Consider the following 24,410-nt stretch of genomic DNA (forward strand, 5'->3'; position numbering starts at 1 on the left):
GTATATAGGCTTGAATTGTTGCTTAGAGAACTGAGAAGTCAAGTCACTCTCCCAGGGTCACAAAGTCAATATAAATCAGAAGGAAGACTTCAACCCAGGTCTTCCTGGCTTTAAGGCCAGCTCTATCCATCATACCACACTGCCTCTCATCTAAGTAATTACAGAATCAATATAACAATAAATACTAATAAATTAAATACAAGGTAATAAGGGAGGGGGGTGAACACTAGAACTTGGGATCAGAAAAGGCTTCTTTTGGAAGAGGATACTAGATCTGTATCTTTAAGGAAGAGGAGAGGGAGTCTATGACATGTAGAGTTAGGAAGGAGGTACATTCCAGGCATGGGGTGTAACAAGTAGAAAGAAGGCCAATTTGGTTAAATCACAGAGTGCAGGGATAAGGAATAATGTAAGTCATGCTGGAAAAATAGAACTTTGGAGCCACTGGAGCTTACTGAGTGAGGGAGCAACATGATCAGACCTCTGCTCAAGAAAAATCACTTCATTAGCTATGTGGAGGAGGGACTGGAGTGGGGAGAAATTTGAGGCAAAGAGAAAAATTAGGCTATTCCCATTATCTAGTAAATAGGCAGTGAGGGTCTGAACAAAGGTGATGGCTGTGTTGAATAGAGAAAAAGGGTTGAATACAAGAGATGGAGAGGGTTTAAAAAAAAAAAGCAAAATTTGGTGTGTAATTGGATCTGTGTACTGGGGGAAAGTGAAGATAAGTTCAAAATTATGAGCCTGGGAAACTAAAAGAATGATGATGCCTCAGACAGAAATTGGGAAGATGGAAAGAAGAGTGGTTTGAAGAGAAAGGTAATGAATTCTATTTTAGATGTTGAATTTGTTTTTTGTTTTGTTTTGGTTTGGTTTGGTTTGGTTTGGTTTGGTTTTTTTAGTGAGGCAATTGGGGTTAAGTGACTTGCCCAGGGTCACATAGCTAGTAAATGTTAAGTGTCTAAGGCCGGATTTGAACTCAGGTACTCCTGACTCCAGGGTCGGTGCTCTATCCACTGCGCCACCTAGCTGCCCCTTGTTTTGTTTTTTAGTGAGGCAGTTGGGGTTAAGTGACTTGCCCAGGGTCACACAGCTAGTAAGTGCTAAGTGTCTGAGGTCGGATTTGAACTCAGATACTCCTGACTCCAGGGCCGGTGCTCTATCCACTGCGCCACCTAGCTGCCCCTGAATTTGTTTTTAACAAGAACATCCAGTTTGAAGTGTCCAGTAGGTAGATAGTGATGTGGTACTGAAGCTCAGAGAAGAGAGTAGAGCTGGACATACACATCCATATCATCTGCATAGAGATGATAATTATAATGACTTCCATGGAAACTGATGAGATCACCAAAGAAAAAGAAGGAGCCAAGAACAGAGCCCTAGGGAACACCCACAGTTAGGGTATGGGTAGTGAGCCAGCATAGGAGACTGAGAAGGAGAACTAAGAGAGTATAGAGTCACAAAAGCCCGTTAAGACAAGTATCTAGAAGGAGAGATGTGATCAACTGTGATAAATCGAACCGAGGAGTCAGAAAGGATGAGGACTGAAGAAAAACCATCAGATTTGACAATATAGATCATTAGTCACTTTGAAGAGAGACATTTCATTTTAGTGATGAGATTGGCAGCCAGATGCAAAAGAGAAGAAAGGAAATGGAGGCAATAAGTGCAGATAGTTTTCTCTAGGAGTTGGACTGAGGAAGAGAAGAAAGATTTAGGACATTAGCTTGAAGGCAGGTGGTAGGGTCTAGCTGCATGGCTCAGTGAGTCTGGAGTCAGGAAGACATGGGTTCAAATTTGGTCTCAGACACATAACCAGCTGTGTGTCCCTAGGCAAGTCACTTAACCTCTGCCTCAATTTTCTTAACTGTAAAATGGAGATATAAGAGTACCTACCTCCCATGGTTGTTGTGAAGATCAAATGAAGCAATATTTTAAAAACATGTTTGCGGCAGCTAGGTGGAACAGTGGATAGAGCACCAGCCCTGGATTCAGGAGGACCTGAGTTCAAATCTGGCCTCAGACCCTTGACACTTACCAGCTGTGTGACCCTGGGCAAGTCACTTAACCCCAATTGCCTCACCAAAAAAAAACCCCAAAACAACAACATGTAGCATGGTGAACATAGTAGGTGCTTAATAAATGTTTATTCCCTTCCCTTCTCTTTTTAATAATGAGGGTAGACTTAGACATGTTTGAAGGCAGGAAGGAATGGGGAGATGGAAAAATATTGAAATTTAGAGAAAGGAGGGAATGAAGGAGGGGGCAGCCTACTGACGAAGAGAGGAGGGGATACTATCAAGGTTAGCCTTGGCAAGGAGTAAGGTCACCATCTACCTCATTATCAGGGACTAGGGGAGAGAAGGAATACCTAAAGGATGATATTAAGGGGTTTTGTGATGAAGAGAAGGGGATAAGAAATGGCCTTGTTTTTTTCTTAGGTAAGAAGCAAAGTTCATAGCTGCTTCCTAGAAGTAGGAGAAGTGTTCAGGAGAAAACAAAAGTATGTAAGCTTGAGAGATGAGGTTTGGATGAGCTTCTGTGAGGAGTGAGAGAGGTAATCAAGGAGAAATAAGAAGATTGTCTTGCTGGAATAAGGGCCTGATTGAAGTTGGTTAATATGAATTTATAGTGTACATGATTGACATGAAAGTTATTGACAGCTCCATGTAAAATATTGACAATATCTTGAGCCTGTAAGTATAAAAAAAAATTACTTACTCAGAGCATTCAAATTGTTGGAAATGTGTACAGTAACTTTTCTTTTCCTGGGAATTCAGTAGTGGTTTTTATATATAGCTTTGTTTTTTTGGTGTGGTATATCACTTCACTTACATAGCAGCAGTTTCAAACAAGGACCTTCTTTGTCTTTTGAAAACACACAAAATTGAGGGTATAGTCGAAATATGTGTATTCATTCCTTAAAGGAAATATAGTTTTGTACTACCAGTGACTAGCTTTTCTCATGTAGACCTTTGACATTTATTTTTTTATTTTTTGGTGAGGCAATTGGGGTTAAATGACTTGCCCAGGGTCACACAGCTAGTAAGTATTAAGTGTCTGAAGCCAGATTTGAACTCAGGTACTCATGAATCCAGGGCCGGTGCTTTATCCACTGAGCCATCTAGCTGCCCCGACATTTATAATTAATTGAAGCAAGCAAACATTTAAAAAATGCTTACCATGTGCCTGACACTACTGGGGAAAGTGGGGGATACAAAATTTTGGCAAATATGAAACAATACCTGTCCTGAAAGAGCTTATATTTCATCAAATGTCCTTTTAGTGTTTGACTCTGTATGGGGGCAGAGGGAAAGGAGAGTCAATGTCAGCTTGCACAGCAGGTCTGTCTTGCAGACAGTCAGCTGGCAAAGTACTAAAATGTAGTATTGTCAAGATTCCTTGCTTGTGGCTAAATTTTGTGTGTGTGTGTGTGTGTGTGTGTGTAGCTAATATTGAAGAGTAAGGTCTACTGTTACTTAAATCCTTCTGTGTTCTGGTAATTTAAAAAAATTTGGCAGAGAATTTTCATTTCAGTGAGTAAAAGGTAGGAACTAGTAGATAAATGCTTGAGCTTTTTTAATAATTATTGGCTAGAAGACGTATTATTTCCTTAGATCTTAGAGGTTAATCATAATCAGTCCTGCTAAGAGCTTGAATATTCCAAGAAAAACTTTAATGTGGAGTCAAATCTGGTGGTTTGTAGGCATAATTTATATTCTCCTTTGAGTTAGGTATAAAATTTTGACAACTTAGTTAATCCTGACTTGCTTGTCAGTAAGAAAATGTGGAGTCTGTGCTTTAGAGTGTCTTCCCCATTTGGGCTAAACATTGCTTTTCATGTTTTTCTACTGTAATTCTGACAAATAATTTTGTAATAATTATAACATGATATATTTGTATATAAAGTGCTTTCATGTACATTAATTCAAGCATCCCAAGAACTCTGTGAAGCAGATGAAGTAGGCTTCAATAATGCCATTTTACTAATAAGAAGATTGATTCACCAGCCAGGGGAATTACCCAGGGTCACATGACTAGTGAATCGAGGAACCACTCCAATTAAGGTCTTCTGAATTGTAGTCCATTTCTGTTCGGTGATACTATACTACCTCTCTTTTTGTGATCTTTGATTCTTGTTCTAAGTAAAATACTTCACCTGCTTTGGAGAAGGAATGATCCATGTTTGGGAGCATGAAACAAGGAACACAAGACTCATGGAGTACCTGCTCCATTTGAGGCAATATGTCTTGACTGGTCCTGACTAGCTCATTTTTTGCTCTCTAGAAGAGGTGGTCTCTTGTTGTTGTCCTCTTTTTGCTTTTCCTCAGGGAACTTATTGCCATGTCCAGTGTCTCCTTGGAAAAGAAATCTTATTTCAATGGAGAAGAGTTCATAAACTCATGACTATATTGTTGTGCATTTATAAATAATTTTAAGGTGTTGGGAAACCATGCTAAAAATAACTATCAATTAATGGCATTCAGCTCCTTTTATGCTGTGCCCTGATTAATATCTGAAATCTTAAAATTCATTTTGTTGTACAGTATTATCAGTCTAAAAGTGCTTGCACTTAATGTTAAAGATCCCACCCCATGTATTTATCGATTTATTTGTTTGTTTTTTTGATAAATAAAAATGTATTATTATTTTCCAGTTATATATAAGGATAGATTTCAATATTTGTTTTCATAGGATTTTTAGTTCCAAATTTTTCTTCCCCTCTCCCTTCTTCCCCCCTCCCCAAGACAGAAAGCAGTCTGATATAGGTTATATGTGTGCAATCCCGTATATTTATTTAAAAGGCTCACAATTAAATGAAGTGAAGAGGTATATAACCCTTGGAGGAAGACATGCCTGATAAATTGGGAGCCACTGGATAAAAGAATAGTCAGTTTTAGATGATTCATAAGTTAATGTTTATATAGTACATTAAGATTTTCAGAGGGTTTTATATAGTATTTCATTGAGCCTTACCTCATAACAGTTTGAGGTAGCTAACACAGGTGTTATTATCATCCCCATTTTACATATGTGGAAATTGAGACTCAGAGAGATTAAATCATTTACCCATAATCACACAGCTAGTCAGATGATGGAAGGAAAAGGTTATTAGGATCACTTGTCTGCTTGTTTGCTTAAACACAAACACATTTAAATTAGAAGTAAGGTAGGGCACAATCTGGCCTATCATGAAACAGAATTTGACCTAGCTTGGATATTTCAATATCCTAACCCTTTCTATACTTGATTTGGTATGGCTGTTTGACTAGAGAGCCTGTGAGTGGCGTGTGGTACTATCGTTTGCATGAGTACAAATAAATGGAGACTGCATGAGGAAGGACTAGTTACCTTGTTTTACCAGTTTCTCCTATACAGCTTTATTCAGCCTGTACCCAATGCACAAGATGTATGAAAGTCCTGAATACAAGTATATTTAGTGGTTGGGCAGCTTTATAGAAACTCTGTCTCCATAGATTTGCTCCACAGACCGCAGCCAAAAAATGTGGGCTGTGGGCTGTGGGCTGTAATCGTAACTCCTGCCAGGCATGCAGTGTGGAAAGTCCCTAGTTGTGCCATTTGAGAACAGCAGCGGAAAGTACCTAAGAGGAGTCATTGTTTGTTCATTTGAAAAGGGCAAAGTGTTTCTGTAGGGACTCCTCATCTGGTTAGCCTTTGATTATGAATGATAAAGCCTTATCACTAGCTTTTAAAATTAGCAAATGTCACAGGGCCAGAAAAAAGATTAAATACCCTTAGTTGGATAAAGTTTAAACACAACTACCTTCTGGCACTAACATTTCCTTTTTCTTCTTAAAACTAGCAAAATTGATTTTCCCTTTAGGCTGCTCAGAATACATCTGTTTCTACTCTAATTCCAAGTTGTCTGAATTGTTTGGTAAGCTGTAGAAAACTATAAAATACTTGAATTAAAGTCAGAAAAATCCCATTTGGCCTTTGAATGTCGGTTTGGTTTTTTTCTTTTTTCTGAAACCCTTACCAAAAAATTTACCAAAAGATGATGCAGGTTGGTTTTTAATCATTGGTAGAATAAAGTGCAATATAAAAAATCCAATGTACAATACAATAGGGAGAAATTAATAGTCTTTGAAATAATAAATCAAGTCAGATTGGTCTCATTTTGAAACTTGGAAGTATGCTTACATTTCCTTAAAACAGTTAAATTGACTGTAATTGAATGAAATATTGATGACTCAGATGTTAATCTAGGTAAGGTTGATGAGAGAAAAATAGTTACTTCCTTTTAGTTAAAAAGATGTAGTCACAGGGTTTCTTGGAAGGTGAGAAAGATGGGGCAGTGGTATCTGCTGCAGTGTAAGAACTCCAGATTCATCTAGGGATTAAGACAGGAAAGCACTTCTTCTAAATCCATAGTGATACAGGATTTAAATCAGCTCAGTGGGAAATTGGATTTGTATGGTTTAGTCTTTGGCCATTTGGAATTGCTGGAGAAATCTTATTTATTAAAGCCAAGAAGCAAAACCAGTTAATTAGACTGAGAGAATTAACGTGTGTTAAATCCAGGTTATAGACAACATTGGTCTGGGTTTACATATGTATTGGAGCCTAGAATTCAGGCTTTCTCAGTAAAATGAATTAATATTTTAAGTTTTATGCTACTGTTTCAGAAAGAGTTTTTCTGAAATTGGCAGAAAAGTGGTTTTGGAAAAGAGAATCTCCCCCCAAAATAAGTACTACCCATTTCATACATACATACCTCTACCCCACTAGCCACATTATTTGTAGGACCCATAGTGATTTTTCCATTTATTGTTTTGATGGCAAGATTGAATTCCATTATAGACTTGGGGGTTTTTGTAATTTTGGTATTACTAAAATTTATTTTGAGATTCCCTGACTAGCCTTTAATGTTTCTGTTAATGTAGGTTTTAATATAATCCCTATTAGTCCCTCAGTGGTGCTATTGTAAATTTAGAAATACTTATAAATATATAAGCAATATACTTAATGGTATTAGAGCTTTAAGTGCTATGAAGAAAGATTTACTAGAAGTTTTTATTTCTGTCTGAACACACCATTCTTTTTTTTTTAATTAAATTAAATTTAATTTTACATATAAGGTATTTTATTTTTTCCGTTACATGTAAAGATAGTTCTCAATTTTTGTTTATACAAGCTTTACCATTTCAGATTTTTCTCCCTCCCTGCCCTCCCTCCCCCCTCCCCTAGACAGCAGGTAATCTGATATAAGTTATATCTATATATCTATATCTATATACATATATACACATAATAACATTAATCCTATTTCTGCATTAGTCCTGTTATAAGAGAAAAAATCAGAGCAATGATGAAAAACCTCAAAATAGAAAAAAAAACCAACAGCACCCAAAACAAAAGAAATAATATGGTTCAATCAGCATCTATATTCTACAGTTCTTTCTTTTTTTTTTCTTGGATTTGGAGATCCTCTTCTATCATGAGTTCCCTGGAACTCGTCTGTACCATTGCATTGGTGAGAAGAATATAGTCCATCACAGTAGGTCAACACTCAATGTTGATGATACTGTGTACAATGTTCTTTTGGTTCTGCTCATCTCACTCATCATCAGCTCACGTAAGACCCTCCAGGTTTCTCTGAACTCTTCCTGCTCATCATTTCTTACAACACAATAGTATTCCATTGTATTCATATACCACAACTTGTCCAGCCATTCCCCAATTGATGGGCACCCCCTCAACTTCCAATTCTTTGCCACCACATAAAGAGCAGCTATAAATATTTTTGTACATGTGGGTCCCTTTCCCCCTTCCATGATCTCTTTGGGGAAAAGACCCAAAAGTGGTATTGCTGGGTCAAAGGGTATGCACAGCTTTATCGCCCTTTGGGCATAATTCCAAATTGCTCTCCAGAATGGTTGGATCAGTTCACAGCTCCACCAACAATGAATTAGTGAACACACCATTCTTAACAGGATTTTAATAGCAACCCACTATTGATAGGTTGATTAGAAGCAATGGCTCTTGCCTTATTTTGGGCAACATTTGGACACTTTGAGGGGGAGGTTGAACAGATGTAGACCTCTACCTCATTAATGTTAATGGGTTTGTGGATTTGATGTCTAGGCCCCATAGATGAAAGCCTCAGAACTGTGTGTGAGGGGGAAAAAAAGTCTGAGAAAAAGCAAATGGTATTTAGATACCAGATCTGAAAAGTCAATCCAAACCCTACACTATGACACCCCAAGGACTGACTTGGATATGAGATTGAATAGACCAAGTGCTTAGAAAAGAGGTTACAACATAGGCTGTATTAGTAATTCCCTGGGATTTTCATATATTTTGCTCACTTCTAAAATATCTAATCTTTGCTCTTAGCAGCTGTGTTAATTCACATGGAATGAAAATATTCAGTGAGCATATTTGCAGATACTTAAAGCTGTAGAGTAATACAACAGTAAACCAAATCTGTGTTTTCTGGCATGTTCCTTTCAAAGTCAGTCAAATTGTTTTCCAAAGAAGCCCTAAAAAATCCCCTTAGGTCATATAACTCATGTAATGAAACAATTGCTAAACTAATTGGATATCATTGAAGAACAAACACTAATATTAGGGAGAGCCCCAGATAGTTCATATTTAAACTTATTTCAGTCTGCTTTTGAATGCAGGAAAAAATGATGAAAGAGGTAATATGGTCAGAGAAGGTTCATCTAGCAAGTTATGCTATCCACCATCTTTTTTACCCCCCCCCCCCAAAAAAAAGGGCAGGCATCAAAAACAGCAAAGAATTTTCTGAAATTCTGCACCAGTTTTCACAGAAGTTAGTGATATGTGAACTGGTGTCAGACATAAGTATTAGACACAGACTGGTTTCCCTCCTGGTCATATGCATTCAGGTGGTCCCGGACCGTTTGCTCTAGAGTTCCTGAAGAATAGCTTTTTAAAAGCACCTGTCAAAAAACAAAACAAAACATATAGGGGCAGCTCAGTGGATAGAGTACTGGCCTTGGATTCAGGAGGACCTGAGTTCAAATCTAGCCTCAGACACCTGACCCTTACTAGCTGTGTGACCCTGGGCAAGTCACTTAACCCTTATTGCCCTACAAAAAACCCCTCAAAAAACAAAAAGCGCCTGCCATTTTTTTGTTTTGTTTTTACGGGGCAATGAGGGTTAAGTGACTTGCCCGGGGTCACACAGCTAGTAAAGGTCAAGTGTCTGAAGCCGGATTTGAACTCAGGTCCTCCTGAATCCAGGGCCGGTGCTTTATCCACTGTGCCACCTAGCTACCCCTCACTTGTCATTTTTTAAAGAATTGGTGGCTGTTTCTCTTAAAAAGAAACTGTAATATTACATGTAATATGTAGCCCTATACTAAGCTACTCTTTCTTGCCTGTAAGTCCAGCTACTTTCCAGAATTCATTATGATGTCCTTAGTTAAAACTTTTTTTTTAATTTCCATATACCCAATTTATGTATTACATTTGAATATTTGAAAGCTTCTTAATTCTTGATCCTTTGTAAAAGTAACATTAGGGAAAGGGGATATATCTTCAGGTGATAGTTTCAATCTAGACAAAGCCTTTTGTGTTTCATTTGTCTCTTGGGCCTTTGGCAAAGCAGTATTTTGGTATGATACAAAAACTCATGCATGCAGTATGTTATTGCCAATCTTCATATGAGCACTTGTACCCATTGGCTCCTTTTTTACATATAATTATATACTGCATGGTACCAGTCAATACTATCCCAGTCACCAGTGACAGAATAGGTTGTGTTCTCTAATTAGTAAATCCTCAATGTAAATATAGCAAACTATATTTTGTTTGAGAACATAAAAATAGATAAAACCAAAACTCACCTCTAGTGCAGTCTATGTTTAGCTGTATTGCCTTCCTTGCTGTTCCTTAAACATGACACTACATCTCCCATATCTTTGCCTTTGCATAGGTTGTTCCCCATGCTCTCCCTTTTCACCTTTATTTACTAGAATAATCCCTGGCTTCCTTCAAGATTCATCTCAGCTACTGCCTACTTCATGAGATCTTTTTGGTCCCTTTTAGTTGCTAAAACCTTCCCATCTAAGATTACCTTCCATCTAATTTGCATGGATATAGCATGTACCTATGTATTTTCATGTTCTCTCTATTAGAATACAAGCTTCTTGCCGGGGCAGCTAGGTGGCGCAGTGGATAGAGCACCAGCCCTGGAGTCAGGAGTACCTGAGTTCAAATCCGGCCTCAGACACTTAACACTGTGTGACCCTGGGCAAGTCACTTAACCCCAATTGCCTCACCAAAAAAAAAAAAAAAAAAGAATACAAACTTCTTGAGGGAAAGGGATATTTTTTGCCCCTTTTTATTTCTCCAACACTTAGCACAGTCTGTAAAACATTATAATTAATTAATGAATTCTTTTTGATTGGTTAGTTGATTGATTGACTTGCTTAACACAAAAAAGACCAAGATTATCTGTTAAAATATGTTTAGCTTTTAATGTTGGCATTCAGGACCATCCATCACCTAACTTTGCTACTTATCTTTTTATTTTCTCTGTGTTCCAATTTAAATGTTCTCTAATTAGACTTATTTTCCTTACCTTCTAAAATACATGTCACATTCAGTTTCATGTCAGTGAAAATAAACTATTCTCAGGCAATTTTCCGAAGAAGTGAAAAGGTCAACATTCATTTATCTGATGTAAAGATTGGAAAGCAGTTTAGCAAAAATTAGCTTTAAACCAGTATCTTGTACCATATACCACAGTAAACTCAAAATGAATATTAATCCTGGACCTACATATTAAAGATAACACTATTTTTAAAAATTAGATAAGAACAAGATAAAGTACTATACCCTAATATGGGAAAATTATTTTAAATCATAATAGTATTTTATTTTTTTCCAGTTACATGTAAAGATAGTTTTCAACATTTGTTTTCATAAGATTTTTAGTTCCAAATTTTCTCCCCCCTCCCCAAGACAGAAGGCAATCTGATATAGGTTGTATATGTACGATAACATTAAACATATTTCTGCATTAGTTATGTTGTGAAAGAAGAATCCAAAAAAAAGGGGGAAACCTCAAAAAAGAAAAAAAACCACACACACAAAAGTAGAAACAGTATGGTTCAATCTCCATTCAGAATCCACAGTTCTTTTTTCTGGATGTGGAGAACATTTTCCATCATGAGTTCTTTGGAATTGTCTGGGATCATTGTATTGCTGAGAAGACCTAAGTCAATATGGGAAAATTCTTAACCAAATGAGGAACAAAGAAGATAAAAAAATTTTTTATTAAATTTCATAACATTGAAAAGCTTTTGCACAAACAAAATCAATGCATTAAGGATAATAAGGGGAACTTTTGACTGGGGAAAAATCCTTTGCATCAGATATCTCTCATATGCGATTTAAATAGGGAATTAATACAAATATAGACCAAGGAGCAGCTAGGTGATACAGTGAATAGAGCACTGGGCCTAGAGTCAGGAAGACCTGAGTTCAAATATGGCCTCAAACATTTACTAGCTGTGTAACCCTGGGCAAGTCACTTAACCCTGTTGGCCTCAGTTCCTCATCTGTTAAATGAGTTGGAGAAGGAATGTCAAACTACTCCAGTGTCTTTGCCAGGAAAACCCCAAACAGGATCATGAAGAGTTGGACATGACTGAAATGACTGAACAACAAACGACAACAAAAAATAAGACCAGGAGCAGCTAGGTGGCTCAGTGGATAAAGCACCGGTCCTGGATTCAGGAGGACCTGAGTTCAAATCCGACCTCAGCCACTTGGCACTTACTAGCTGTGTGACTCTGGGCAAGTCACTTAACCCTCACTGCCTTGCCAAAAAAAAGACCCAGAACTGTTCCCCAATGGATAAGTTGTCAAAGGATGTGAACAAATAATTATCCAAAAAAGGGCAGACAGTGTATTAACAGCTTTATGAAAAATTTCTCCAAATCACTGATAGGAGAAATGCAAATTAAAATGACTCTAAGGTCACCTCAGATCAAAGATGAAAAAGAAAGGAATAGTATTTAACTGGTTATGGAAAGAAAGACACACTGGTCCATTGCTGGTGGAATTGTGAATTGGCACAATCATTCTGGGAAGCAATTTGGAATTACTTTATAAAAGTAGATAAAATAGCCATACCCTTTGACCCTGAAATCAAGATATGTGCACCCAAGGAGGTCAAAGACAGGAAAAAAAAAGACCCATATGTCCCCAGATAGTCACAGTGGCATTTTTTATAGTGGCACAGAACCTGAAACAGATGGTAGATGCCTGTCACTTGGAGAATGGCCAAAAAAAAACCCATACATAAAAACATTATGTAATGTAAAATACAAAAAAAAACCCCATTACATAAATGTAATGGACTATATCTGTGCCATAAAAAATTACAAATATGGGGAATCAAAAGAAGCATTGGAAGATTTATGCAAATTGTTGTAAACAGAAGCAGAAAAACAATAGACTTGGAAAGAAATAGGGGGCAAAAGAAATTGAATATTAGATAATTATAATGACCAAGCTTGTCTGAGGAAAAGAGTTGAGAAACTGCACTTTCCTCCCTTAATTACAAAGGTGGGAGATGATAAATGTGGAATATTACATATACTGTCAAACACAGTCAAGGTATTGCTTAGTTTTGGTGAAGTGCTTTTATTCGTTTTTTTTTTTTTTTTAATTTTTGTTACAAGGAATGGTTGGTAGAGAATAGAAGGATGTGTTCATAATGTAAGGGGCTAAAATTCTATCTAGTCTGTCTAAAATATCTAATGAGTGGTCGCCAATAAATTATAAGCTTTAGCAAGAGTTAGACTTTTAAGCATTTATTGAAGAGAATAAGAATTTGGTGAAGAGAGAAAGGCCTAGATTCAACTGTCTATCTCAGGGAGCCAATGTCTCCAGCTCCTCTCTCCCTCCCCACCCCCCACCCCCCCAGGTCCTCCAGAAAGAGACCAAGAGAGCAAGCCTCACCTCTTTTATAGACAGTCCCCACAAGCAAACATCACTTCCTGACTCCAAGGAAAACCACATGACATGCCTCCAGCAGGTGGCGTCATTCCAATCGTTACAATAAAAAAATGTGATATATAAACCAAAAACATAATAAAAATAAGATTTAAAAAACTACCATGTGAAAGTTTCAGATCATTATTTTTGTCTTTATTTTTAACATTCAATAAAATTTTTTAAATTCCAAATTCTTTTTCTTCCCTCCATCCATTGAAGAGGCAAACAATGTGGTCTCAATTATACATGTGAAGTCATGCAAAACATTCCCATATTAGCCATCTTGCTAATAATAACAAAAAGCAAAAAACATAATGAAAATCTGTTCTTCAATCTCTACTCAGTTCATGAGTTCTCTCTCTGGAGGTAGATAGCATTTTTGTGGGGTTTGCTGCTCCAGGCATTGTCCTATGGCATTATTTGGATGTTTTGGGGAACAATCATGTCATGAGTTCGAGAGCTCACTGCCATTCCTCCACCATCTTGGCTCTACCCCAGAAGTCGGTAGATAGCATTTTTCATCATGGGTCCTTTGGAATTGTCTTGGATCATTGTCCTAACCTGAGTAGCTAAATCTTTCACAGTTGATCAATCCTTCCAGTACTGCTGTTACTGCATACAATGTTCTCCTGCTTTTACTTACTTAACTTTGTGTCAGTTCACATACATTTCCCCAGGTTTTCTGAAACAATCCTGCTTGTCATTTCTTAGCACAATAGTATTCCATCATAATCATACCACAACTTGTTCAGCCATTCCCCAATTGATGGCCATTCCCTCAATTTATAATTCTTTGCCACTACAAAAAGGGCTGTTATAAATATGTTTGTACATATAGGTCCTTTTCTCTACAAATCACTAATAATAAGAGAAATTCCTATTAAAATATTCCTGTGATTTTACCTTGTATCACACCCATCAGATTGGCAAAGATGATGAAAGACCAAAATTATCAATGTGGAAGGGATTGTGGAAGACAGTGACCCTGTGTCTCATTTTCCTACCTCGTAAAATTTGGGGCTTGGAATGGATTTCTCTGCATGACAGTGTGATACTATGGATAAAACCTGGGATTTGGAGTCAGAGGTTCTGGGTTTGGTTGATCTCAGAGAGCAATGAGTAAACATTTCAAAGATCAAAACTTGGATGTCAGGAAAAACTTTTTAACGATTAAAACAGCTCAGAAGTAGAATGGGCCACTGTGAGAGGTGGTTGTTTCCTTTTTATTAGAGGTCTACAAGCACAAGATAGTTGACAATTTATCAGATATGTTATAGAAGCAGATGTGTTTCTGCTATGATATATTTCTTTGGGTGTAGGTTGGATTCTGGATAGGTAAATAGCTACTGAGTTCCCCATTACCCCTGGAATTCTTGATTGTTATGTACTGTTGGTAGAGGGGTGAATTGGACCAGGTGTTCTGTAAAATAATTTGGAATTCTATTGCAAGATCGTTAAACCTCACACACTATGATCCAGTGACATCACTGTTGGTCATATGTCCAAAGGAGATTAAACACAAAGGTAAAGGTTTTGCATATAAAAATATTTGTAGCAGAATTTTTGTGGTGGACTATATAGTCAATGTCTTTCATTTAGCATTGCTCAGAGAAATTGCAGTGCAGTTATGTATTGTAGGGGTTCTTAACTTTGTTGTTGTGGACTCCTTTGGTGGTCTGGTGAAGCCTATGGAGCCAGTGTTTTGGGTTTTTGGCTTTGTTTTTAAATTATTTATTCATCTATTCATCCATTTATTTATTTAAATGTTTTACCACTGTTTTTATTTGTTTTTGTTTTTTTAGTGAGGCATTCGGGGTTAAGTGACTTGCCCAGGGTCACACAGCTAGTAAGTGTTAAGTGTCTGAGGCTGGATTTGAACTCAGGTCCTCCTGACTCCAGGGCCAGTGCTCTATCCACTGCGCCACCTAGCTGCCCTAGTTTTTTTTTTTTTAAAGAAAGATTTGTACAGGTACAATTAGCTTGGTGGCAAAATGGAGGAAATGTTAAAATACTTGGAATAAAGCAAATGTGAGAAAAGGAGGAGGCAAACAGGAATAGGTAGAGAATGACAACAAAGGTTTAGGGTGCAGTCCCTAACATTAATGCTCCCACCCTAATGTCAGTATTATGGATATATGGAGGGATTTTTTTTCCCTAAGTAATTGAAATTGCATTGACTCAACCATTTTTTCTTGACTAATTTTGGCTAAATTAAATAAAGATGTTTATCTTAAGTGTCTTCAAGACAGCTGGCCTGGGTTAGGATATAGCCTGCATCTTAGGAAAGTGATCAAGGCAGGAGCAGTCTAGTGGGTTGGGCCTTTTAAAATGAAAGTAAAAAATCAGTTACATTCTTTAAGTTTAATGTTTCTTCAATGGGCACATTTGAGAATTTGGTATTTGGTCTTCACTGGCTTGGCACTCTGAGCTAAATTGAACACCAAGAAGAGGAAATGGCAATGTTAGCAGATGAAAAGTGTGCCTGCTGAGTGTTCAAGTGATATAAATGTGAGAGGGAGTCCAGATAGTGGAAATCCAACAGGAAGTTAAACAGACGCTTTGAGAAATGGAGAATGTTTCCTTTGACCGCCTCTCCAGGCTGTTGCTGGTATGAGAGACGTGCTTCTTCTGAGGGCGGTCACAAGTTTTATTACTCCAGGAAATTTGCTGAAGGGCAAAGAAACATATGAAAATAAAGTTCTTATACCTCTGACTGCTTCCACAGCCAGCAACTCTAAAGGTATCTCTTGATGGATTTTAAAAGAGGTGATAGTTCTGTTTCCTCTTCAGCAAAGTCTGGGGGAGTTCTCTTCATCATCTTCATTTTTCTTTCCCCCTTAAATCTAACAAGATCAGATTTTCATCATGCTTTTATTTTGCTACAGCTATCCAGCCATATCAATCAGTAAGGGATCTAGTTCATTTTTTCCATTCTCAAATTTACCAAAAGATGCAAAAGAAAGAACATTCCTTCAACTTATGACCACCATTTTGGTTCAATCTTGACTATTTTACGCTTAGTGTTTTTAGTGTAGCACCTTTAAACCTAATTCCAGAATGAGAAAATGAGGGCATATACACATTACCCTCTTCTTGTGGCACTGTCAGGGAGTTAAGCTGGCAGATTTCAGTAACTCCCAGTAAGCCTCCCATTGTTTGCTCTATTGAACCTGCTCCCTTTGTTGCCACAGAGCTGCCATGAAGGACACTGCCCATTCATGCTAATCGAGTGCCCAGCATGTAAGTGGATGATCAAACTGGGTGAGAAGGAGCATCATTCTGAGCGGGAATGCCCAAAGAGAAGCCTCAACTGCAGATACTGCAAAGTTCTTTTCTACTATCCTGATATTAAGGTACGAGACCAAAAGCAGGAGTCACTTGGCCACATCACGCTCTTATAGTGTAGTTCTGCCTTTTCACCCAAATTGACCAATTTAGGATCTGTGGTAATCTGTGAGGAAATCTGCCACAGAACAGACAAACTTCTAATGGGCTGTAGAGACAGTCATTTTGGGAACTCTTAAACTTATTTTTTTTTAAGGTAAAATGATGGTAGGTTATTAACAGTACACACATGATAGAATAACCTTATTAGTTTTTAAATCTGCAAAGTTAGTTCTCTTTTCTGGTTTTATTTTTTGTTTCTGTTGCTTACTTTCATTCTTCTCATCACAAAGAATTACAATATAGGTGAGTTGTATGGTAGCATGACTTAGCTTTTGGATATGTAAAGTGACTACAGAACATTTTTTTTTCTTTTTCTTTTTCTTCTTTTTCTTTTTTTTTTTTTTGGTGGGGCAATGAGGATTAAGTGACTTGCCCAGGGTCACACAGCTAGTAAGTGTCAAGTGTCTGAGGCCGGATTTGAACTCAGGTCCTCCTGAATCCAGGGCCAGTGCTTTATCCACTGCACCACCTAGCTGCCCCTACAGAACAATTTTTAATGCTTTCATTTTCCCCATGGCATTTCTCAAGCTGCCCTGTGATCATATCAGGATGAAAAAATGAATTGTTTGAGGACCATCTATGACATCTGTATTGGAAACTTTCAGTAAAATCCTTTCATACTCACTTTGGATCTCAGATTTCATCTTTTTTGGGGCAGGGGGGGGGGGGTGAGGCAATTGGGGTTAAGTGACTTGCCCAGGGTCACACAGCTAATAAGTGTCAAGGGTCTGAGGCCGGATTTGAACTCAGGTCCTTCTGAATCCACGGCTGGTGCTCTATCCACTGCGCCAACTAGCTGCCCCTCAGATTTCATCTTAAAGCCAGTCTTCAGTACGGCTCAGGGCAAACTGTTTGGGGAACTGGAGTTGAAGGGAATACAAGGAGAGAGCACAGTTGATGCACTTTTTCTGCCTTCTGGAACCAACCTTCATGTTATCTATAAATGGCAGTGGCTTTCTCTTCCATAAGTAGTTTTTGTTCTCATAAGCAGTCTTGGTTGATTATTAGACAGCATGGTATGCCCTGTTATATGATGGAGGAAGTACTACTAAGACTTTTCCTTTGTTCCTATTTTCTTTCCTCTCTTTTCCCTTTAGTTCAACAAACTTGTATTTAAGTGCCTGCTCTGTGCCATACTTCTGGTGATTATCTCAATATGAACTCATTGTGATGGCTATAAAAGTCAGTTATTGGACTTGAATCAGATGCACATGAAATCTGTTCACTTGCCTTAGATTTGTTATTGTTGGATGTTCTGCATTTATGTCGAGGTCTTGTTTTTTCCTTTTAGATTGAGCGATTGTGTAGGAAGTTTTAATATTGGGTAGAGGGAGAGAAAAACAATCTGTTGGAGTGAAAGATTCAATTGATATGCAACAGAATATTATTTGGGATGGTGCATTGAGTGCTCTTAATATTTTTGATTGAGGTAGAAGTGAATGTGTTAAAAACTGTTCAGTTCTTTTGCATTTCTCACATACAGCATTTTATAATTTTAAAGTAATTTGTCATAAAGCAGATACATGGTCTAAAAAAGGTGTTCTAGTGGCAATGGTTTTAGTGGTCTGGGGTTCTAGCTTTTATGGTATTTATATAGAACAAAGATAACAAAAAGATGTGATTTAACATATTTTATTGATTTATTAGACCAATGTTAATAAGAAACATCTTTTTCCCCCAAAGAGTTTCTAGCCATTTTATTTCATTTAGTAGGAATATTTGAAGACTAGTAAGTTTGAAGGTTTTGTGAGTGACAATTTTTCTCCTTCCTTTTCACCTCCCCCAATGAAAAAACAAAACAAAACAAATAAACCCAAACCCTTGTAACAAACATAGTTAAACAAAGCAAATTTTCATATTGACCATATCCAGAAATGTATATCTTTTTGCATATTAGTCTGTCACTTCTTTATCAAGAACTAGGTAGCATTCTTCATTATTTGGAATCAGGCTTGATCATTATAGAGTTTTTAATTCTTTCAGAACTATTCATTTTTACAATATTGATATTATAGTATAAATCGTTCCCTTGCTTCTGCTCACTTCATTCTGAATCAGTTCAGACAAGCCTTCCCATTCTCTTTGAAGCAATCTCTCTATTTCTTTAAAGTCCCGTTTTTTCTGCTGAAAGATAATGCTGAGTTTTGCTGGATAGGTGATTCTTGGTTGTAATCCCATTTCCTTTGCCCTTTGGAATATCATATTCCATGCCCTCCAGTCCTTTAATGTAGAAGCTGCTAGAACTTGTGCTATCCCGACTGGGGCTCCACAGCACTTGAATTCTTTCTTTTTGGCAGCTTGCAATATTTTTTCCTTGGCCTGAGAGCTCTGGAATTTGGCTATAATATTCCTAGGAGTTTTCTTTTTGGGATCTCTTTCTGGAGGTGATTGGTGGATTCTTTCAATTTCTATTCTAGCTTCTTCTTCTAGAATTTCAGGGTAATTTTCCCTGAGAATATCTTGGAAGGTGGTGTCTAAGCTCTTTCCTTGATCATGGTTTTCAGGTAGACCAATAATTTTCAAATTATCTCTCCTGGACCTATTTTCCAGGTCAGCAGTTTTTCCCAGAAGATATTTCACATTGCCCTCTATTTTTTTTTATTCATTTGGATATGCTTTATTGTGTCTTGATTTCTCATAAAGTCACTGGCTTCCATTTGTTTAATCCTAATTCTTAGGGAATTATTTTCATCAGAGAGCTTTTGTACCTCCTTTTCCATTTGACTTTTCAAGCTGTTGACTTTTTTCTCATGTCTTTCCTGCATTACCCTCATTTCTCTTTCCATTTTTTCCTCTGCCTCTCTAATTTTTATCTTCAAAGTCCTTTTTGAGCACCTCTATGGCCTGAGACCAATTCATATTTTTCTTGGAAGCTTTAGGTATAGGGGCCCTGATATTGACATCTTCCTCTGCGGGTGCCCCTTGGTCTTCCTTGTTACTGAATAAACTTTCTATGGTCTCCACCTTTCTCTGTCAGCTCATCTCGCCTTTCTTTTACTAGACTTTTAGCTCCTTAAAGTGGGGCACTGTTTTCAGGCTGCAGTATCCCAAGCTTAAGACGTCCCAGGTGGTATGATTTAAGGAGAACCAGGTTCTTCACTTGTCTGGCCTGTTTCCTGGTCCTAGATGACCCCAGACCAACTTGCCAATCAACCAGCTTTGTGTGTTGTAGTTGTTAGCTCTGACGAGCCTGTGCCCCTCCCCAACCTGGGCCACTTCCACTCAAGCCTACCACCTGGTTCTCAGTAGGAGTGTAAAATCCAAGTTCTGCCTTAGCACCAGTATAGACCCCTGTAGTCTCTCCCCTGCCCAGGGCTCAGCCCACTCACCAGACTGTGAACTTAGTTCCAGACGACACTGGTGCTTCAACTGATTCAGAGGCTCTGGGGGTCTCCTTCTCTGGTGAGGACTTCCTGAGACTGGATCTGTGTCAGGGTGTCTGTGGTATTGGGCCTGACTCCTGTCTCAGCACAGAAGCTCCCTCCTTCTGACCTTCCAAGCCATTCTTGGTTAGAAGATGATTTTAGCACATTCTTCTGTGAGTTTCACTGCTCCGGGTATTTTCCTATGACCTTATTTGGATGGTTTTTGGAGCGATCGTGTCATGAGTTCGGGAGCTCACTGCCTTTCCTCCGCCATCTTGGCTCCTCTCTCTCTATTTCTTATAGCACGATAATATTCCGTTACATTCATATACCATAATTTGTTCATCCATTCTTAGTTGATTGATACCCCCTTAGTTTCCAGTTCTTTACCACTACAAAAAGAGCTTTTACAAATATATTGTACTATATAGAGGAACCTTTTCTTTTTCTTTTGTAAAACTCATTGGGGTGTAAACTTCATAGTGATATTGCTGAGGCAAAGGGAATGCAAGGTTTAGTAACTTTGTGTATCTAGTTACTAATTGCTTTTCAGAATGGCTATGTCAATTCACAGCTTTACCAGTAGTGCATCAATGTGTCTCTTTTTCCACAACTCCTTCAACTTTTGTCAAGTTCCTTTTTCATTTATCAATCTGATTGGGGTGATTTAGAACCTCAGAATTGTATTAATTTGTATTTCTCTAATTACAAGTGATTTAGAGGATTATTTTCATATAGGTACAGATAGCTTGGATTTCATTACTTGATAACTGGCTATTGAAATCATTTCACCAAAAATTTTTTTGGGGGGGCAGTGAGGGTTAAGTGACTTGCTCAAGGTCACACAGCTAGTAAGTGTCAAGTGTCTGAGGCCGGGTTTGAACTTGGGTCCTCCTGAATCCAAGGCCGGTGCTTTATCCACTGCACCACCTAGCCGCCCCCTTGTCCTTCATTCTTTTTGTTTTGTTTTGTTTTTGTGAGGCAATTGGGGTTAAGTGACTTGCCCAGGGTCATACAGCTAGTAAGTGTGTAAAGTGTCTGAGGTCACATTTGAACTCAGGTCTTCCTGAATCCAGGGCCAGTACTCTATCCACTGCGCCACCTAGCTGCCCCCCTTGTCCTTCATTCCTTTTTTTTTTTTTTTTTTTTAGTGAGGCAATTGGGGTTAAGTGACTTGCCCAGGGTCACACAGCTAGTAAGTGTTAAGTGTCTGAGGCCGGATTTGAACTCAGGTACTCCCGACTCCAGGGCCGGTGCTCTATCCACTGCGCCACCTAGCTGCCCCCCTTGTCCTTCATTCTTGAAGAGAACTATGACATTGGGAGATGATGTCATGACTTGCACTGAATTGGATTTAAGTTAGGGAGGGCTGTGCAAGGTCACCAGCCTCACTCTTTCCTCCAGAGCCCTCTATGTCCAATGGCAAGATATACATCAGGACACCTGGCAATGGCCCAAGATGTTTGAAACAATCAGGGTTAAGTGACTTGCCTGGGGTCACACAGCTAGTTAAGTGTCAAGTATCTGAGGTGAGATTTGTACTTGGGTCCTCCTGACTTCAGGGCCAGTATTTATTATGTGCCAGGCATTTTGCTAAGTACTGGGATGGAAAAGAAATACATTAAAAGAGGGCAAGGAAAACTAATGTTTAAAAATAGACCTGATGTGGGGCAGCTAGGTGGTGCAGTGGATAAAGCACTGGCCTTGGATTCAGGAGGACCTGAGTTCAAATCCAGCCTCAGACACTTGACACTTAACTAGCTGTGTGACCTTGGGTAAGTCACTTAACCCTCATTGCCCTGCAAAAAACAAAAACAACAACAACAAAAATAGACCTGATGTATAAAGGATGTCCTAAAAAAGTTTTAGCATAGTTTTAAGCTATTATTATTCTTTAGCTTAAAATAGCACTAAGACGGGGTCAGCTGGGTGGCTCAGTGGATAGAGCACCGGCCCTGGATTCAGGAGTACCTGAGTTCAAATCTGGCCTCAGACACTTAACACTTACTAGCTGTGTGACCTTGGACAAGTCACTTAACCCCAATTGCCTCACTAAAAAAAAAAAGAAAAGAAAAAGAAAATAGCACTAAGACTTTTGGGGACATGACTTATACATGGCATTGGTAATAAAAGCAAAGTGTTAGTAATGTCTTTAGATCTTAATGTTTCTTTTAGAATGGTCATGTAAAGGCCTAAGCCTATAGGGGTAGTGTTCACTTGCCATGGATGTCTTGAAGTAGGATCTTGTGATGCTGATTTTAGACATCTAGGCAGACTTGCTTTTCTTTTAACTTTTTTTTTTCTTTTTAGGGCAATGAGGGTTAAGTGACTTGCCCAGGGTCACACAGCTATAAGTGTTAAGTGTCTGAGGCCGGATTTGAACTCAGGTACTCCTGAATCCAGGGCTGGTGCTTTATCCACTGCGCCACCTAGCTGCCCCCTTTTTTTTTTTAACTTTTTTTTTTTTTTTTTAGGGCAATGAGGGTTGAGTGACTTGCCCAGGAACAAACTTGCTTTTCTAAGGAGCATTGGCAAGAAAGATGAAATGCTCTCCTTTTCTGTCCTCGGTGTACAAATCTTTTTTCCCCCCCTCTAAAATTTATTTATTTATTTGTAATTTTTCCCACCTTATACGTAAAAACAAATTGTAACATCGATTTTTGAAACTTTGTGTTCCAAATTCTCATCCTTCCTCCCTATTCCCCCCCTTAATAACTCAAGCAATTCAATATAAGTTATACATGTTCAGTCATGCAAAACATAGCAGACAAAAATCTTTAGAAAAAGGAACTGGGGGCAGCTAGGTGGTACAGTGGATAGAGCACCGGCCCTGGAGTCAGGAGGACCTGAGTTCAAATCCGGCCTCAGACACTTAACACTTACTAGCTGTGTGACCCTGGGCAAGTCACTTAACCCCCATTGCCTCACTTAAAAAAAAAAAGAAAGAAAAAAAAAGAAAAAGGAACTAACAACAACAATAAAATATACTTCCATCTGTATTCAGATAACACAAATCTCTTAATTGAGAGCAATAAAGCGTTTTGAATTAGGAAGTTAAATTTCTACATAGTGCTACTTTTGTGAAAAGAAACTCTTTGAAAAGGGTTTCAATTTCTGCATTATGATTCAGGTATCAGTGTCATGGAAAGAAATCTTTTTCATGGCTTTAAGAAACTATGTAAATGGAAGAATTACTCAAATAATACTTAACTTTCTTGATTAATCTTCATTACCAGGTGTGCTATTTAGTTAGAATTAGATAAATTTGAAAAAACTGAGAGGGAAGATATTCTCAGTCCAGGGTCACTTTTGACTGTTAGCCTTAATGATTCTTGTTTCTTTTTTTGTAGGCCCATGATGAGATCTGTCCCAAATTTCCCTTGACTTGTGAAGGCTGTGGTAAGAAGAAAATTCTGCGAGAAAAAGTAAGTTGAGTTTCTTTCATATAACGGAGAATGTTGCTCATTTTGTAAACATTGCATTTATATTGAATGACATTGAGACAAAATTACAGACTCAGGCCTAAAAGGCCCAGAAAATTAAAAAAAATAATTTCTCACATGCCAAGGACCTTGCAGATAAGAGCACTAATGAATAGAAATATATTCCTTCTTCCTATTGGCTACAGTATATTGATAGCAGAGTGACAAAAAAATGGAATCTCCTTTTATTTTTCCAGCAAAAATTACTATAGGCAAGTTGTCAAGTGGTTATTTCCATTAGTTTTTTGGTTTTTTTTTAAGTGGAGCAATGAAGGTTAAGTGACTTGCCCAGGGTCACACAGCTAGTAAGTGCCATGTGTCTGAGGTCGGATTTGAACTCAGGTCCTCCTGAATCCAGGGCTGGTGCTTTATCCACTTCGCCACTTAGCTACCCCTTTCCATTAGCTTTTTAAAAATATTAAAAATTTTTTTTTCCTATGAATTGATTCCTGAGTGTGACCTTTTACCTTGGACATTACACAGTTTTATACATCTCTTATGCACTTACCTCTACTGGACCATTACACCAACCTCCTAATTGTTCATCTTATATGAAGATTCTCCTCTTTCCAATCCATCCTCCACACAGCTGCCAAACTTATATTCCTTTTTTTTTTTTTTTTTTTCAGTGTGGCAATTGGGGTTAAGTGATTTGCCCAAGGTCACACAGCTAGCAAGTGTTAAGTGTCTGAGGCCGGATTTGAACTCAGGTACTCCTGACTTCAGGGCCGGTGCTTTATCCACTACGCCACCTAGCCGCCCCCAAACTTATATTCCTAAAGCACAAGTCTGACCATGTCCCTCCTCTCTTCAGGAAGCTTTAGTAGCTCTTTATTGTCTCTAGGATAAAATATAAATGTTTGACATTTTAAGGCTATTCACAATCTGGCTTTTTTCCTGTTTTTTCTAGGCTGATTGATCATTATTGCCCCCACATTATTTTTAGTGCTGTGATGATTTGCCAGTCAATATTATTTCATTTCAGGAGAATTGTGTATCAAATGAGATTTTATTGGTTAATCCAGGATAACACCAGGAACAAAGTATTGAAGTAAATGTGAATTAAAAAAATTTCTCAGTGACACACAAGATCCGCAGGCCTCAAGAAACA

The 24,410-nt window shown here is 38.1% G+C and overlaps 1 protein-coding gene across 1 annotated transcript in view; it reads left to right on the forward strand.

The window, feature by feature from the left end:
* Positions 1-24,410, forward strand: part of TRAF2 (TNF receptor associated factor 2) — a 65,318-nt gene that overhangs the window by 26,774 nt on the left and 14,134 nt on the right. The window contains 2 exon segments of the mRNA XM_043987532.1: positions 16,197-16,358; positions 23,168-23,242. Of these exon segments, the coding sequence (XP_043843467.1) occupies positions 16,197-16,358; positions 23,168-23,242 (237 nt within the window).

This window comes from Dromiciops gliroides, chromosome 2, assembly GCF_019393635.1.
Source record: "Dromiciops gliroides isolate mDroGli1 chromosome 2, mDroGli1.pri, whole genome shotgun sequence".
Classification (NCBI taxonomy): Eukaryota; Metazoa; Chordata; class Mammalia; order Microbiotheria; family Microbiotheriidae; genus Dromiciops; species Dromiciops gliroides.